Source organism: Pteronotus mesoamericanus, unplaced genomic scaffold, assembly GCF_021234165.1.
Source record: "Pteronotus mesoamericanus isolate MK-2021 breed Mesoamerican mustached bat unplaced genomic scaffold, CSHL_Meso_final contig_1193, whole genome shotgun sequence".
NCBI classification, from domain to species: Eukaryota; Metazoa; Chordata; class Mammalia; order Chiroptera; family Mormoopidae; genus Pteronotus; species Pteronotus mesoamericanus.
Window position 1 is genome coordinate 2619021 of NW_026555039.1, and position 14414 is coordinate 2633434.

At 66.4% G+C, this 14414-nt stretch overlaps 1 protein-coding gene across 4 annotated transcripts in view; it reads right to left on the reverse strand.

Annotated features, from left to right (window-relative positions):
* The window catches only part of PRKCZ (protein kinase C zeta), a 72817-nt gene that overhangs the window by 46207 nt on the left and 12196 nt on the right, over nucleotides 1-14414 (reverse strand). The window contains exon 1 of one of the 4 annotated variants that reach the window (XM_054584084.1): nucleotides 6008-6077. The exons of the other annotated variants lie outside the window; for them this stretch is intronic. Coding sequence (XP_054440059.1) covers nucleotides 6008-6050 — 43 coding nt within the window. The 5' untranslated portion in view covers nucleotides 6051-6077. Of the gene's footprint in view, nucleotides 1-6007; nucleotides 6078-14414 lie in introns of those variants that run through there. 4 annotated transcript variants of the gene reach the window in all.

A 14414-nucleotide genomic window follows, 5' to 3' on the forward strand; every position in this document is an offset into this window, starting at 1 on the left:
GGACACTGTCCCTTCACCTGCGTCTGAATCTGACGCCCAAAAGCTCTTACCTGGCTCAGGTGCCACCCGGAAGGGGATGGCCGGGGTGCCCCGGGAAGGGTGTCATCTCCTGAGCGGCGGCGACGAGCGGAGCAGAACCTGGTGAACCCGTCCCCTTCTGCAACGGAGGAGCCCGCCTCCTGGGCACAGCTGAGGGGCGGGTGCCAGCGCTTGAGCCCTCCCTCCCGAGCGTCTGTCCCCAATACCGCCTTTGGGGACGTCACGTTGTCACTGGCCCAGGGTTTCCTTTCTTCCCCCGAGAGCCGGGTGGCGGACGTTCCCAGCACACTGCCGCCCCGTCACGGAACCCGCCTCCCAGACGGCCGGCCGCCGAGCCCCCACGCGCGCCCGCCTCCCCGCCTGGCCCAGGCAGCCGCAGCGCCGCCACGTGTCCTCCCCCGTCTGCGGCGGCCGCTCCAAAGCGCACTTCGCCCTGACCGCCACCCGGCGGCCCCAAGTCCCCGTGTGACCGCGCCTCGTGCCCGGCACCCGGGGCCCCTCTGCGCAGACGCAGCGGCGGAGCGGGAAGAGGCGCGGGCGGGGCCGCAGCCGTCCACGGGCACCTCCCTGCAGCCCGGGGCGTCTGTCCTGGGCCGCCACGCGGTGTCCGATCGGCGACGCCCGCCGGGGCCAGCGCGCCGGGCGGCCTGAGTGTCGCGGCCGACGGAAACGCGGACAGCTCACGGCGGGGGCCGCCTGTCCACACGCAGGCGCCGGCCAGAGCAGAGCCGCCGTGAAGGGGCGCCTTCGGCGTCTCCTCACCCTGAGAAGAGCAGCACGGTGGGTCCCAGGGCGCCGGGGCCAAGGGGCCAAGGGGAGCCTTGTCGGGGCAGAGCGGGCAGGCCCGGGCCCGCGGAGCTGCCTGGATGGGACCCTGGGCGCGAAGAGGACACCAGGGGAAACCAAGGAAACCTGAAGGGGTGAGACCTTGGCTGACAATGTGTCCGCATTTGTTTGTTCATTAAAACGAGTCCACGCGCTAACGTGACCAACTTTTCAACTTCTCTGTAAACCCGAAGCTGTTCAAACACGTGAAGCCTTTATAGTCTCCTGCGCTTCCGTGACTCACACACCCCTGTGTCACGGGAGCACCGTGGGCCCCAGCTCCGCCCGCACGGCCTCCACCCCGTGCTCAGAGCCCGGCGGCCCCAAGGTCCGGGCTGTCAGGCACCCTCAGGACGCGCTCACTCAGGGGGTCCGCGCGCCTACCCCGCCAGGCGGCCCCGTCCTCGACCGGGACTCCGGGGAGGTGCCTCGGGGAGGCGCCGCCTCGGCCGCGTCCAGGTGAGCACAGCAGGGGCAGCGGCAGGTCAGCTGCCGCGCTTCCTCCCCAGGCCGGTCAGAGGACACACACGGACCCACAGCAGCAGCGGGGACAACGGGAGGGGCAGCACCGCCTCCGACGCCAGACAGTGGGCGACCGGCCACTGGGGGCCCGGAGGCTTGGGAGTCGGGGTGCCCATGGGGCGGGCTACACGCCTCTGAGGGCGAGACCTTGTCCTTGCCCCGAGCGGCCGGCGGAACGCAGGCTCAGCCTGGGGACACCCAGACCCAGTCCAGCACGTGGACAGGCCCAGCCAGGACCGACCGCGACGCCCAACAGCCCCCCAGTACCCGCCGTCCATGCGAACACCGGGGCTGAGGGAAGCCTCCCAGGCCCAACCAGCCGCGGAGAGGGCCCCCGCCGGAAGAGCCGCGTAAGGACCGAAGGAAACACAAAAGGCAGACTGACCGCTCCACGTGCCGCCCTGGTCCCTTTTCACGGGTCGGTCTGCACACCTCGCTGAGTGCCGGCCGCCATGTGTCACTCACTCCATCCTCATCCGTGGGGGCCACGCCGTTCAGCGGGTGGGAACCGCAGGGCGGATCGCGCCGGGACCAGGGAGCTGGGACCCGGTCGCAGGCTGGCCAGCGGCAGAGCAGGAGCTGCCGCCGTCCAAGAGCGTGGACGGCCCAGCTCCACCACGCACAGGCGTGTGACCGGGGTAAACGACCAGACCTCTCTGGGCCTCAGGGGCAACAGCGCCCCAGGGCGGAGCCAGCGGCACGCGCCATGGGGGCACGGGGAGGGCCGCACACGTGCACACACGTGAAGCCTTAAAGCCACAGATGTGCTCAATAACCTGCTGAATTACTTTCTCGCGTGGAGCCTCTCACCATGATTAATAACCTGCACTAACAGGTGCAATCTTACACCTTCAAAACAGGAGCAGGACTCCATTGTAAAAGGGACCTTGAGAACTCTTGGGAATTAAAAAATAGAGACAAGATAACCAACTTATTTCTGGTTCTCCCTCTTCCCCGAGGCTGCCTGGGCGGCCCCGTGGCAGCTGCCTGCGTGCCCAGCGGAGGGCACTTCGGATGGGAGGGCGCCCCGGGCGCAGCCTGGGGTCGGGCCGGCCTGGCAGAGGGGGCGGGGTGGTCCTTTGGGGGTCCCGGGGGTACGGGCTCCGAGGCAGACGCCTGCCACCTTCCAACACTGTGCAGCTTTCGTATCCGATGTTGCTTGAGCCTGTAAACCAACCCTATGGAAATAAAACTAACGGGGGAGGAAGGGCAGGAGAACCCAGGTGTTAAGGCTTCGCCTTAATTGATGGGTTCAAGTGACTGGAGCTGCGACTGAAGAGTTAAAGGGCTTCGCCGTGACGGACAGGCTCCGGGGACTGACGCACGCACGTGGAAAGCTGTTATTCCAAAATTGCGGCTCCTTTATCACCAAAAAAAAAAAAAAGACCAAACAACAACAAATTTAGTAGGTGGTTTGGACAGAAAACTGAAGCTGTGTCCTGGAAAATAAAACAAAGTGGACAGAAACGGGAAAGAGACGAGAAACCCAGGGACCAGCCGGATGGGAGCCGCAGACACTCGCGTCGCGGAAACGGCAGGAGGGAAGCGTCCGCCGCGCGTCCGGGCCCCCACACTCAGTCCCCCAGCACCAGAGGCAGGCGGCGCGACGTCACGAAACTCCACGGCACGGGAGCAGAGGCCCTACACACTGTCAGGAGCAGGAACTACACAGCAATCGAAGCGTCTCCCGACTTCTCCATCCAACGGGAAGCCGAGGGAAAGCTGTTAGTCCTCCGAGGTTCTGCCCCCCAACAACGGGCCTGCGGCCAGAGGACAGCATCTTCAGGCTGCGCCTCGGGACACGCGCTCCCGCGCCCCCGGCTCGGACGACTGGTGGAGATGAAACCAAGAGAGGGGCGCGGGGCCAGGGACAGGGGGAGCAGGCCGAGGAGAGACGCGGGGCCCCAGGGGCCGGCAGGGGGCAGCCCAGGTCGCCGGGGCAGGCGTGTCTCCGGCACCGAGGGGCCGCCCGTCTGCAGGCGACATGACAGGCAAATTTAAGACAGGACGTCTCAAAAACCCTAAGAAAGAAAACCGTGAAAACGTGGACACTCGGCAGAGGCACACACACGGCGACCTGACCCTGAGGGGCCAGAGGACGGGCTGGCCGAGCAACGCTCCGAGGCGAGGGCACCCAGGAACGCCCCAGGTGGGAAAATCTAGAAACAGCGGCCCCGACGCGCTATTCAGCAACCTGGAAACGGACTCCACGGCCCTGCCGCGACGGAAGCGCACCGCCTTCGGGGACAGAGGGGACGCCTGCGGCCAAGTCGTCTGCACCGGGCGACTCGGCCCCTCCGAAGAGAACGACGCAAACTCGACATCACATCCCAGACGCGGCCCTGACGCGTGGGGCGAGCGTGTCCTGCCGGGGCCACAGGCCGGGGGCGGGGGGGGGCGCCGGCCGCCGCGTGCCCACCGCAGGCTCCGTCCCGCCGCCGGCCGAGCCTTTTCTGCTCCCCACAGAGCAGACGCTATGAAGAGCACGCTCTCAAAAGACCAGGCCCATTCGAACCACCAAACGCAGACAGCAAACTAGAAAACCCGCGCTCCCCCACCCACTGGCCTTGCGAGTCAAACTTTTATTCGCCCGGCAAGTAAGGAGTAAAACTACAGCGAACCGGCCTCCACGTCTGCGGCAGTGACAGCACCTTTGTCCTGAGCACCCACAGAGGGCCTGCTGCCCAGGCCGGGCGGCTCAGTGGGTGGGGGCGCTGGCCCCGTGCGCCGAGGTTGCGGGTCTGATCCCCAGTCAGGGCGCACACAGGAATCAACCAGGGAACGTGTCAGTGAGCGGAACAACAGATCAATGTTTCCATCGCTCCCTTATCCGCTCTCTGAATTCATTTTTAAAAATTAATAACACAACCACAGAGGGAAACGCATCATGAGTCACTTCTGTGTGGCACAAAATATGTATTAAAAAACGAGAAGAAAGGACGTGTTATCAGCGTGCCCTTTCCCCCTCGCCCGCCCCCGAACCTCCCCTGGGGAACCGCAGGCCCCGGGGGGCCAGGGTGGGCCTGGACCTGCCGGGGGCCTCGAGGCCCGAAAGGGGGAAGCCGGTTGTAGATGAGGAGCCTCCGCCAACTCCGCTGTGTAGGTGGCCCTAACGAGACCGACCACTGTGTGCAAGGACAGCTGCAGGGCGCAGCCGGAATGTCCTCACCCACACAGCGTCGGACGCATAGCTGGTTCAGGGGGGTCATTTTGAACAAGCTTCCCGCCGCCACCCCCCCCCCGCCAGCAGCAAGCACTGTGGACGGCCTGCCTCCTCCGGGCCCCGGGGTGGGGAGAAGGGAACAGCATGTGCCAAGGCCCGGGGGCACTGCCGATTGCGCAACCAGCGCAGACCTGCTGGCCGGGCCTCCGGTGTGTCTTTCCCACAAGGTCCAGAGAGGAGATGCCTCTGTCCTCCAGCCGTGAACATCAGAGGCATCAGACCCAGAATGACAGCTTCTGCCGGTGGGCGGGCGCAGCCCCGGCTCTGGAGCCTGCCTCCCCTCCGTGACCGCCCCTGCTCGCGTGTCCCCGCTTGAGGTCAGTGACGCAGATGATCGCTACCCGAGCCTTTGGATCCTCAGCAGAAGTCGGGGCTGACCCCGGGCACTGCGGCCCGAGACCTGAGAACGGGCCTCCAGGCAGTTCGGCCCCGGGCTCCGGTCTGTCCGGGTGACCAGAACTGCCCCGCCACGTCCAGGGAGCTCACCAAGCGGGAAGTCTCCGCTGGGCCAGGCAACCCCGACCGGGTCCCCAGCGGAGGATGGACGCTGCGGAGCAGGGAGGCCGGGGTGGCATCGTGGTGTGCTCTCTCGGGCCTGACCGGGTCCCCCCGCTGCCTCCCGCAGAGGCAGCCCCGCAGGGGAAGTCGGACGGGCAGCACACTCGACTCCTTACGTAACTGCCAGCGGCCGGAACTTTGGGAGGGTTTCTGGTTGGTGGCTGACAGCTGGGACGGGACTTCAGTGAGTCCACACACATTTGGCCAGGACACAGGTACAGGTGACAGGCAGCCACAGCCCCCTCTGCCGGCATCAGCGCAGAAAGGGGGTGTTTTGTTTTTGGGGGTGCTGCTCCCACCTGTCCCCTGCTCATAGCTCTGGCCAGAGCCAGCCGAGGCTCTGCCCGGGGCCCCCAGTCCCGGTGGGGTTCCCCGGCAGCAGATCCGCGCTCTGAGGGCCCGCATCAGCCCCGCATCAGCCCCGCATCAGCCCCGCATGGCCGGCGAGCGATCGCCCGGAAGGAGGGAGGCCGCGCCGCCAGGGGACCATGACACAGCTAATCTCCCCCGCAGCAGGCGCGGGCGCCGCCAGCCCGCTCCCTCCCGCAGCCCGAGCCCGCGTTCCAGGACTCAAGGGCCCAGAACAAGCCGGTGGCCCCTCTGCTGCTGGGGGAGGGGCGCAGCCTGCTCCGAGGCGCCCCTCGGCCTCCCGCACCCGCCCCCGTGTGCGCACGCGGGACCTGCCGCCCCAGCCCACACGCCCCGCCGCCCCCACTGCCTGCGGGGGGCTGCCTGCCGCCAGCGTGTTTCTCGGGCACACCTTGCAAAATGGACGTCAGAAAAGCACCCGCTCCCCACCCCCGCCCCCGACGCAGCCCCAGCCCCGCACAGCCCGTCTACCTCCAACCATCTCGGCGCGGAGAGGCGGGCGCCCCACGCTCATCGCCTGCGAGGACCCTGCAGCCAGCGCACGTCAACACTGGCCGCACGGCTGTCGTCAACGCAAACCGGAGCCAGGACCGGCCGGGCGGCGGGAACGGGAGCCGGGGCGGGCTGGGCTGGGGGAGCAGGTGCCGCCGCACCGGGCTCCCCGCTCCAGGCTATGGCCGGAGGCCGCCACCCACGGCACCTCCAGGCGAGGGGCCAGCCACGCACATGCCCCCAGCCTGCCACTGACAGCAGGTCGCCCCCGGGCCCCCACGGGGCCCAGACGCAGCTGCGGCTGCTCCCTGACCCACAGCCCAGCTGACGGGCCTCGGGGCGGCCCCGCCAGGGCGACACGCTGCCTTCGCAGCCTCCGCAGCCGCGGCAGCCGCCACCACCTCTGCGGGCTCATCCATCAGCCTCGGGGACAAGGGCCTCCCCGCTCTCCCCCGCACGCCCCGCTCCACGTCTCCGCTGCAAACATCTGTGCGGCTGGGAGGCCGGGCCGCAGCTTGGCCCGCGAGCACACGGCCTGGGCGGGCAGCGACGCAGTACTCACCCTTCCTCCTCCTCCTCCTCCTCCTCCTCCTCCTCGGCGCGGGCGCCTTTATGCTCTACGGGGCAGTGGGCGTGAAGGCAGGCATCTTCCTGCCCTCTCAGGCCCGGGGCTGCCCTCGGTCCCCTCCACCCCACCGCAGGCGGGCGGGCTCCACGGCAGGGGCGGCTACTTAAAGGCAGGCTGGCCGGCTGCCCCCCACCGCTCACATCCCTGCCTCCTCATGTCTCCAGGCCCGGGTGGTACCCGGCTCCCCTGGGAAGCTGGAGCCGGCAGCCGAGGCACCAACGAAAACACGGCCTGGATGTCGGGGAGCTGACGTCACGTGAAAACAAGCATCTCTGCACTGAGCAGCCCTGGAGCCGCGGCCGAGAGGTGGCTCCGCCTCGGCGAGCGCCGCGTCCAGCCTGAGGGGGGCCGAGCCCCGCAGGCTGGGGCCCTCCGGCCGGGATACAGGGACACAGCGGCCACCCAAGTGCAAGTGACCTCTGACCCGTATCCACAGAGGCTGAGAACAGACCCGGGGGGGTGCCCGGGGCGGGGGCTGAGGTGGGGAGGGGAGAAGCTGTGGGTCCAGTCACAGGCCGGACAAACCGTGGGTCGGGGGGGCCCCTGAGGGGGCCGCCGCTCTGGGGGCACCGGGAAGGGCAGCAAGGGGGACGTCCCTGACACAAGGAGGTGAGACTGGGGTGACGGAGCGACCGAGCACGCTCACACCCACCGGCCTCAGGTGGGAGGGCCCCGAGGCCCACGCAGGGCCTCACGCTCCACCTGCGTCGTGCCCGGCGGCAGCCAGAGCAGACCCCAGCCGCGGGGGACAGCCTGACCCTCCTCCTCCCTAGGGGCACCCCCCACCCCGCCCCCGGCCTCCTGCAGCACCGGAGCCCAAGCCCACTTTCCTCAAACCCGAAACACGCGCAGGACAGTCCGGGAGCCTGAACTGCCGGAGTGCCCGGCGATGGCCTTCGCCCTGGGGCGCAGGGCACGGCGGGACACTTCACCCCCAACAGCCGCCGCAGCCGCAGGCCGGTCTGCAGGGCGAGTGTCCCCTCCGGCACCTCCCATTCCCTGCAGTGACAAGCAGGTGTCAGGCTTGCAAATCCATGTCCCGCGCTCAGCGCAGATGCCAGCCTTGCCCTGGGTGCGAACCCTGGATCCTCAGATGCCGCCATGTGGCCTGAAGTCCCTCGAGAGCGGCCTCAGGAGCGGCTGGGCAAGCGACGGCCATTCACCACCGCGAAAGTGCAAAAATAACACCCAGAGGCTGGTCCCCACGTGTCCTTTACTGGAAACGCACGCCTGCAGGACACGCAGGCCGGCAGGGCCGTCCCAGCCAGCAGGCTACGGCTGGCTCTCGCAGCTCTGATCAGCCAAATAAAATCCAAACAGTAACATTTCAAGGCACGTGAACATTACAGGGAATACCGACGCGGTGTTCGCGAGGGACGTGCCGCCGCGGCACAGCTGGGCTCGCCGCCGACACTCTGCGGTGGCCGCGCCCACGCCGCAGGGGCAGGGGCAGCCGAGGGCCTGCGGAGCCCCGGCGCACGCTCCCCGGGCCGGCGCAGACAAGCCGGCGGTGGCGGCGGCCCCGGCCGAGTCTATAAAATCACGAGACAGCGGACCCTCCCCACGCGCGAGGCTTCCCCAGGAAACGCAGATTGCGCAAGTCCCATGCAAACAGGCGCATGGGGCAGGCCCCACACCGCAGCCAGCGCCCTCCCCAGTCCCCCGAATGCGTGCGGCTCTGCAGGACGCAAGGGAAGCCAGGCTGAGCTGGCAGGTGGCTCGTGTTGTTGGAAGCCCGCTGCAGGTGGAAACCCAGGTTTTCTAGTTATAGCAAATAATCTGAGACCATTTGAATGAAACTGCCTTTTTAATAAAATAATAGGCATCCCTATAAAAACCAGGGAATTACAGATACGAAGTTACCTCGGAAGGATCCGTGGTACCCACCTGTTGTGCCTGGAGCGTGTGCCCGATGGCCCCCGCCCCTGGTCCCAGGCTTTCCGCTCGGCCTGCGGGTCACCCCCAGCCCCACGCCCACCTGAGGTTGGCTAATTCCTTCCCCGCGCTCGCGAGGACGGCGGGCCCAGGCACCCCAGGCGGGGCGCTGGGCCTCCCACTCGGTCACCGCGCCGCAGGGCGCAGCTGGGGCGGGCCGGCCTCGCGAAGCCCTTCGCAGGCCCCGGGGCCTTTCCAAACCCGGTCAGGCTCCCGCGGCCCCCGCGGGCGCTGCCACTCCAGCCTGCTTTACGGAGGGGAGGCAGAGGCACAGGGCGCCGCGCCCGCCCACCCCGCTGCCCGGCGGGCTCGGCACCGCGTCAGGATCCGGCCTGTAGCGCAGCCGCGTCCACTGAACGTCACACCTGCCACCCTCCGCGCTCTCACAGACACACGTCCCCGGGGGCCACCACGGCCGCCGGGGCCACCACCTGGCTCCCCCAGTGGGTCGCGATCCTGGGGACGCCCTGGCTGAGGCCCCGCCCCGCCCGGCCTTGCTCTCTGGGCTGCGGTCCGGCTGTGTCCAGGGACCGCACGGGCTTGGAGCCGGCAGCCCCCGGCCCAACGGGCGGGCGCAGGCAAGACAGCGGCCGTGGGTGGGTGGGGGCAAGCGGGGCCGGGCGGCCGGGGAACCTGCTCCGGCCCCGGGGGAGCCCCGTCCCCTCCAACACGCTGTGACAGCCCACGGCCGCGCCTGCCAACCCCAACCCACTCCCACGACAGGGTCATGCGCCTCCGGCACCCAGACAGAGGGGCCCGGCGAGCCCGGCGAGCCGCCTCCGGGCGCTCCCCCCCACCCCCACACGGTGAGCGCGCGTCCGTCACCCCTGTGGTCCGAGCACCTGCCGAAGTGCTCAGGCCGCGGCACTGTCTCCCCAGCGTCAGCGTGGAAAGGCTTGGGGGCCTGGCTTCAGGGGCGGAGCGGGGCCTGTAGCCCCCCTGCACACACATCTGACAGTCACTGGTGGAAAGGGGGCTTCTCAAGACCCCAAGGCCCGGGCTCCGGAGCAGGGACACAGCCGCAGGCGACCGCAGGGGCACCTGGCACGGTCTAACCCTGGCACCCCAGGCCGAGGCGGGACCGCGCCCCCCCTTCCCGGGGTCCTGAGCCACCTCCCCTCCAACCAGAACCCCAGAACCCACGCCCAGGGCCAAGGCAGTATGGAGGGGGTCACCTGCTCGTCAGAACGTGGGCGCCCCGAGGCGCAGGCCAGAGCACAGGCGCCTGGCCAGCCCAGGGCCACCTCTGTCACTCAGTCTGTGGACTGGGCGGAATGAGCCAGAGGACGGGACCCCTCGGTCCCTTGGGTGCCCCTGCCCAGCCACACGCTGCCCGGGCCTGTGGCTGCTCCCCAGGGTCCCTGGGGGTGCCTGGGCTGGAAAGATGCAGAAACATCCCCAGGAGGGACAGCTCTGGTGCCTGAAGCGCCCGTGCCCAGCCCTGCACCGCCTCCAGGAAGTCCCCCAGGGCAAACACAGAGGAACTGGCGCCAGGAGCCCACCCTCAGCGCCTGGAGGGGCAGCCACCCACCACCCCCGGGGAACAGCCCCGCGACAGAGGCGCTTCTACTTGCACCCCATTATTTCTGCTTTACAGGTGAGGAGAGGCGGCCATTCGCCCCCCCCCCCCGTGACGACAGCAGCCGCCCTGTGGGCGGAGCCACAGCTGCTGCCAGACACGCGCACGCACACACACAGAGCGCACATGTAAACACACATACAGGGCGCACATGTAAACACAGACAAGACATGCAAACCCACGGAGACAGACACGCACAGACACCACGCACACAGGCGGCAGCTACGCCTTCCCAGGCGAGGCCCCCCGCCGCCGTGCGGGGGGCGGGCCCCAGCCGTCAATCACTCCGCGGCCCCGGCCCGGGAAGGGCCCTGGGGCGCGGGCGGCAGGAGTGGCCCTGCCCAGTGCGGCCCACGCAGGTCTGGCCACCCCAGTGTCCAGGGCAAGCAGCTGTCAGAGGGGCCGGAGGAAGGGTGCTGGGCAGGGAGCAGGCAGCAGAGGCCCTGCAGAGGGCCACCCACTTGCAGGGGCGGGGGGCCCACGGCGGGGTCGAGACGCCAGCGACACACACCTGTGGGGCCGGCGACGAGGGAGGACCCGGGGGCGCCACCAACCCACGGCCTGTCCCACGGCCCGGCCCCGGGTGTGCTCCTGCCCACAGCACCGCTTCACGGCCCCGCCCCCGGCGGCCCCACGACAACGCGGGGCCCGCACCCCGAGCCAGGCCCTGTGTGAGCACCACCCACTGTGTGAGCCGGGCCCCCACCCCGGGCGCAGCTCGGGGAGGGCAGCAGGCCCCAAAACCCGCACGGCCGGAGCCAAAGCGCGGCCCGCGGGGCCGAGAACGGCCCCAGAGACAGACCCGCCGGAGTCGGCCGCCTGCCCGCCCGACCCGAGGAGACCGGGCACCCCGACCTGGACGGGGGCCCCCCACACCCTGCGGGTGGGCCCCCATTTGGAAAAAGGTCTTGGCCGGTGTGATGACCAGGTGGTCCTAACTCCAGTGACGGTGTCCCCGTGGGAGCTGACACGCTGCCCCCAAGGGAAGGTGCCACCACGTAGAGACGGAGACAGAGGCTGGTGTCCCCGCGGGAGGCGGAGGGGGTCAGGCGCACCCGGCCCTGCACCTCCAGGGCCATGGAGCCTTCGGCACCCAGGGCGCGAGTCTGTCCTTCTGAGCCGCCCGCCCGTGGGGCCCTGGGAACCAAGCTCACCACTCAGACACCACGGCGAGCAGCACCCCCAGAGGGCTGTGGGCAGAGCGCCCAGGAGTTGCCACCGAGGTCCCAGTCAGGGCGGGGCTAGCAGGGGACCGGCCCCCCCCCGCCCCTGGATGCCCCCGCTGGGGGGACTGACCTGCGGGTTGTCACCATGATTACCCACTTCCTGGGAACCAGGCTCAGGCCTGTGCGCAGCGTGTGGTGGACGCCCCACCGCCCCCAAACAGGGCGCCGTCAGAAGAAGCGGCGCAGATCCCTGAGTCCCCGGCCCGAGGGGTCACAACAGAGCCTGGGTTGGCTGCATCTCAGGCCACTCAAAATGGAGGGAGAGTCCAGTCGGACACCCAGGCCAGCCGAGCCCCAGGCACTGCAAACACCTGTACATTCTAGATGGAGCAGAACCAAGGGCAAGAGACAAATATCTTCACCATGGAGAAGCCAGAAAGGAAAATCCAGACAGATGTGAATGTGCAAAACCAAACATTAAGATGTTCACGCGACCAGAGGCACAACGCGGCTTCTCGGTTGCTCAGGCTACAACTCGCTCTGCCCTCCCCAGGCCTGTGGGCTCCGAACACGGGCCTGTGCTGGGAGAGACGAACGTGCCTGGGCCTCTCAGCTCCACTGGCCACCTGCTGCCGACAGCAGGGTCCACGGCCGCCCGGGCGACCCCAGCGGCACGTTCACCTGCATCACTTGTGTCTGACGGGTCTGTTCATGCAGGACCTGGAACCGAGCCAAGCTCAGGCCCCTTAAAGTGGGGACCACACCGGGCCCTGCTGGCGGATCATCCTTACGAAGCGTCAACACGCACAAGTGTCCGCAGTGCATGAATGGAGAAGCAGACCGAGGTGAGCCACACAACGGAATGTCATGCAGCCACCGATGACAACGAGGCAACACCGGGGCAGGAGACCCGTAAGGAAAGACGGGGAACCAGCCACAGCAGCCAACCGGGGAGACCTCACAGGCAGACACACAGCCTCCAGCCGACGGCAGCACGCGGTCTCCGGGACATGCGGCCGGTCTCCAGGACAGACCGCACGCGAGGCCACAGCTACGTCTCATAGACTTCAACGGGCATCACACAAAGCACCTTCTCCAGCCACAGCAGGATGAAGCTAGAAATCAGTCACAAAGGGAAAACCACACTTCCGGTCAAGACGGCATCACAGGCAAGCCCGGCTCGCCTCCTCCCACGACCACATCAAAATTACAGCTAAATTATAGAACCACCACCACTCAGAACTGTCAGAAACTGAGTTGAATGGAAGCCTGACAACCATGGAATTAAGGAAACCACATCCATCCAGACGGGCAGGAGTCAGGGAGATGCAGAAGAGGCGGGTCCCACATCCATGTGCGGGTGGATAAAAGTTCACGAGGGACATCTCAGGAGCGAGGAGCCCCAGCCCCACACCAGGCCCCCGTCCCAGGGTCCCAGTGCCAGGGAGGAAAGTCCCCACAACTTCTGGCTGCAAAAAGCAGCCGGGATTGAGTTGGTGGGAGGAATTTCTGGAGCCCCGAGCAGGTCCTCTTAAAGAGCCCACACACGGCCTCGCCTGCTCAGACTCACTCCTTCTGAGCTCCAGCGCCGGGGCAGCAGCCTGAAGGGCACCCATGGCCTGAAGGGAGGAACTGGGGTGTCGGACATCAAGGCGAGAGCTGAGGGACAGCCTTCTCCCAGACAGAAAGGTGGGGAGAGGCCACTGTCCCTTTTCTGAGCCCTCCCCCCGCAAAAAGCCAGGAGCCGCATCTGAGACTCCATCTACCTGAGTGCTAACACTGCGTGCCCCGCCCTGGAGATCCCCAGAGGCCCATCAGACTGATGGGCCCGCCCACGCTGCTTTTCCGTGTGAGTGGCTGGTCTCGGCTTGCGCTTCCCAACTTCCTGAATCCTCCCAAACAAGCGGCAGCCGACCTCAGTGAGTCCCCAGCCCCCATCCATCTTGCTAAGTGGCCCGGGGCCCGGCGCAAGCAGCAGCCACCTCAGGCTGCTTTCCGGCTCAGGCAGCACGGCCCCGGGCAGAACACAGGCGGGGGCTGACCTTGGCCTGCATCCCCCGGAAACCCCAGGGCCTGCGCACCCAGTGGGCAGCCGCAGACCACGTCGGGGCACCGCCACCCTGCCCCGCACAGCTGGTCCTCCAGAGGGCAGAGGTTGGTGGTCAGTGGTTGCAGCCAGTCCTTGCAGCTGACTGGCCTAAATTCCTCCCATTGACCTACCAACAGCAACTAAAGCTCAACTATAAGAGGAGGGCGTGCTCAGCCCACATGAAAGGCACACCTCAAGTCCGCAGCTTGGGTGACAGGGGAGGTTGTGTTGCTGGACCCTGCAGGACACCTACCACCTTAGGCCACACTATCAGGACACAGAGTCATACAGCCCTACCTAATACACAGAAACAAACACAGGGAGGCTGCCAAAATGAGGAGACAAAGAAACATGGCCCAAATGACAGAACAGATCAAAGCCCCAGAAAAAGAACTAAACAAAATGGAGATGAGCCATGTATCAGATGCCGAATTCAAAGCACTGGTTATAAGGATCTCAAGGGACTTAGTGAGGACCTCAGCAGCATAAAAAATACCCAGTCAGAAACGAAGGACACAGTAATTGAAACAAAGAACAATTTACAGGGAAACAACAGTAAAGTGGATGAAGCTGAGAATGAAATCAACGATTTGGAGCATAAGGAAGAAAAAAAACAACCAATCAGAACAACAAGTAAAAAGAATCCAAAAAAGAAAGGCTAGTACAAGCAGCCTCTGGGACAACTTCAAGAGATCCAACATTCGCCTCACGGGGTGCCCGAAGGAGAAGAGAAAGAGCAGGAAATTGGAAATCTATTTGAAAAAATAATGAAGGAAAACTTCCCTAATTCGGTGAAGGAAAAAGAAATGCACGTTCAGGAAACACAGAAAGTCCCAAACAGGATGGATGCAAAGACGCCCACACCAAGATGTATCATAATTAAAAGGCCAAAGGCTACAGGTAAAGAGAGAATCTTAAAAGCAGCAGCAGAAAAGTAGTTAGTTCCCTACAGGGGAGCTCCCGTGAGACTGTCAGCTGATTTCTGAAAA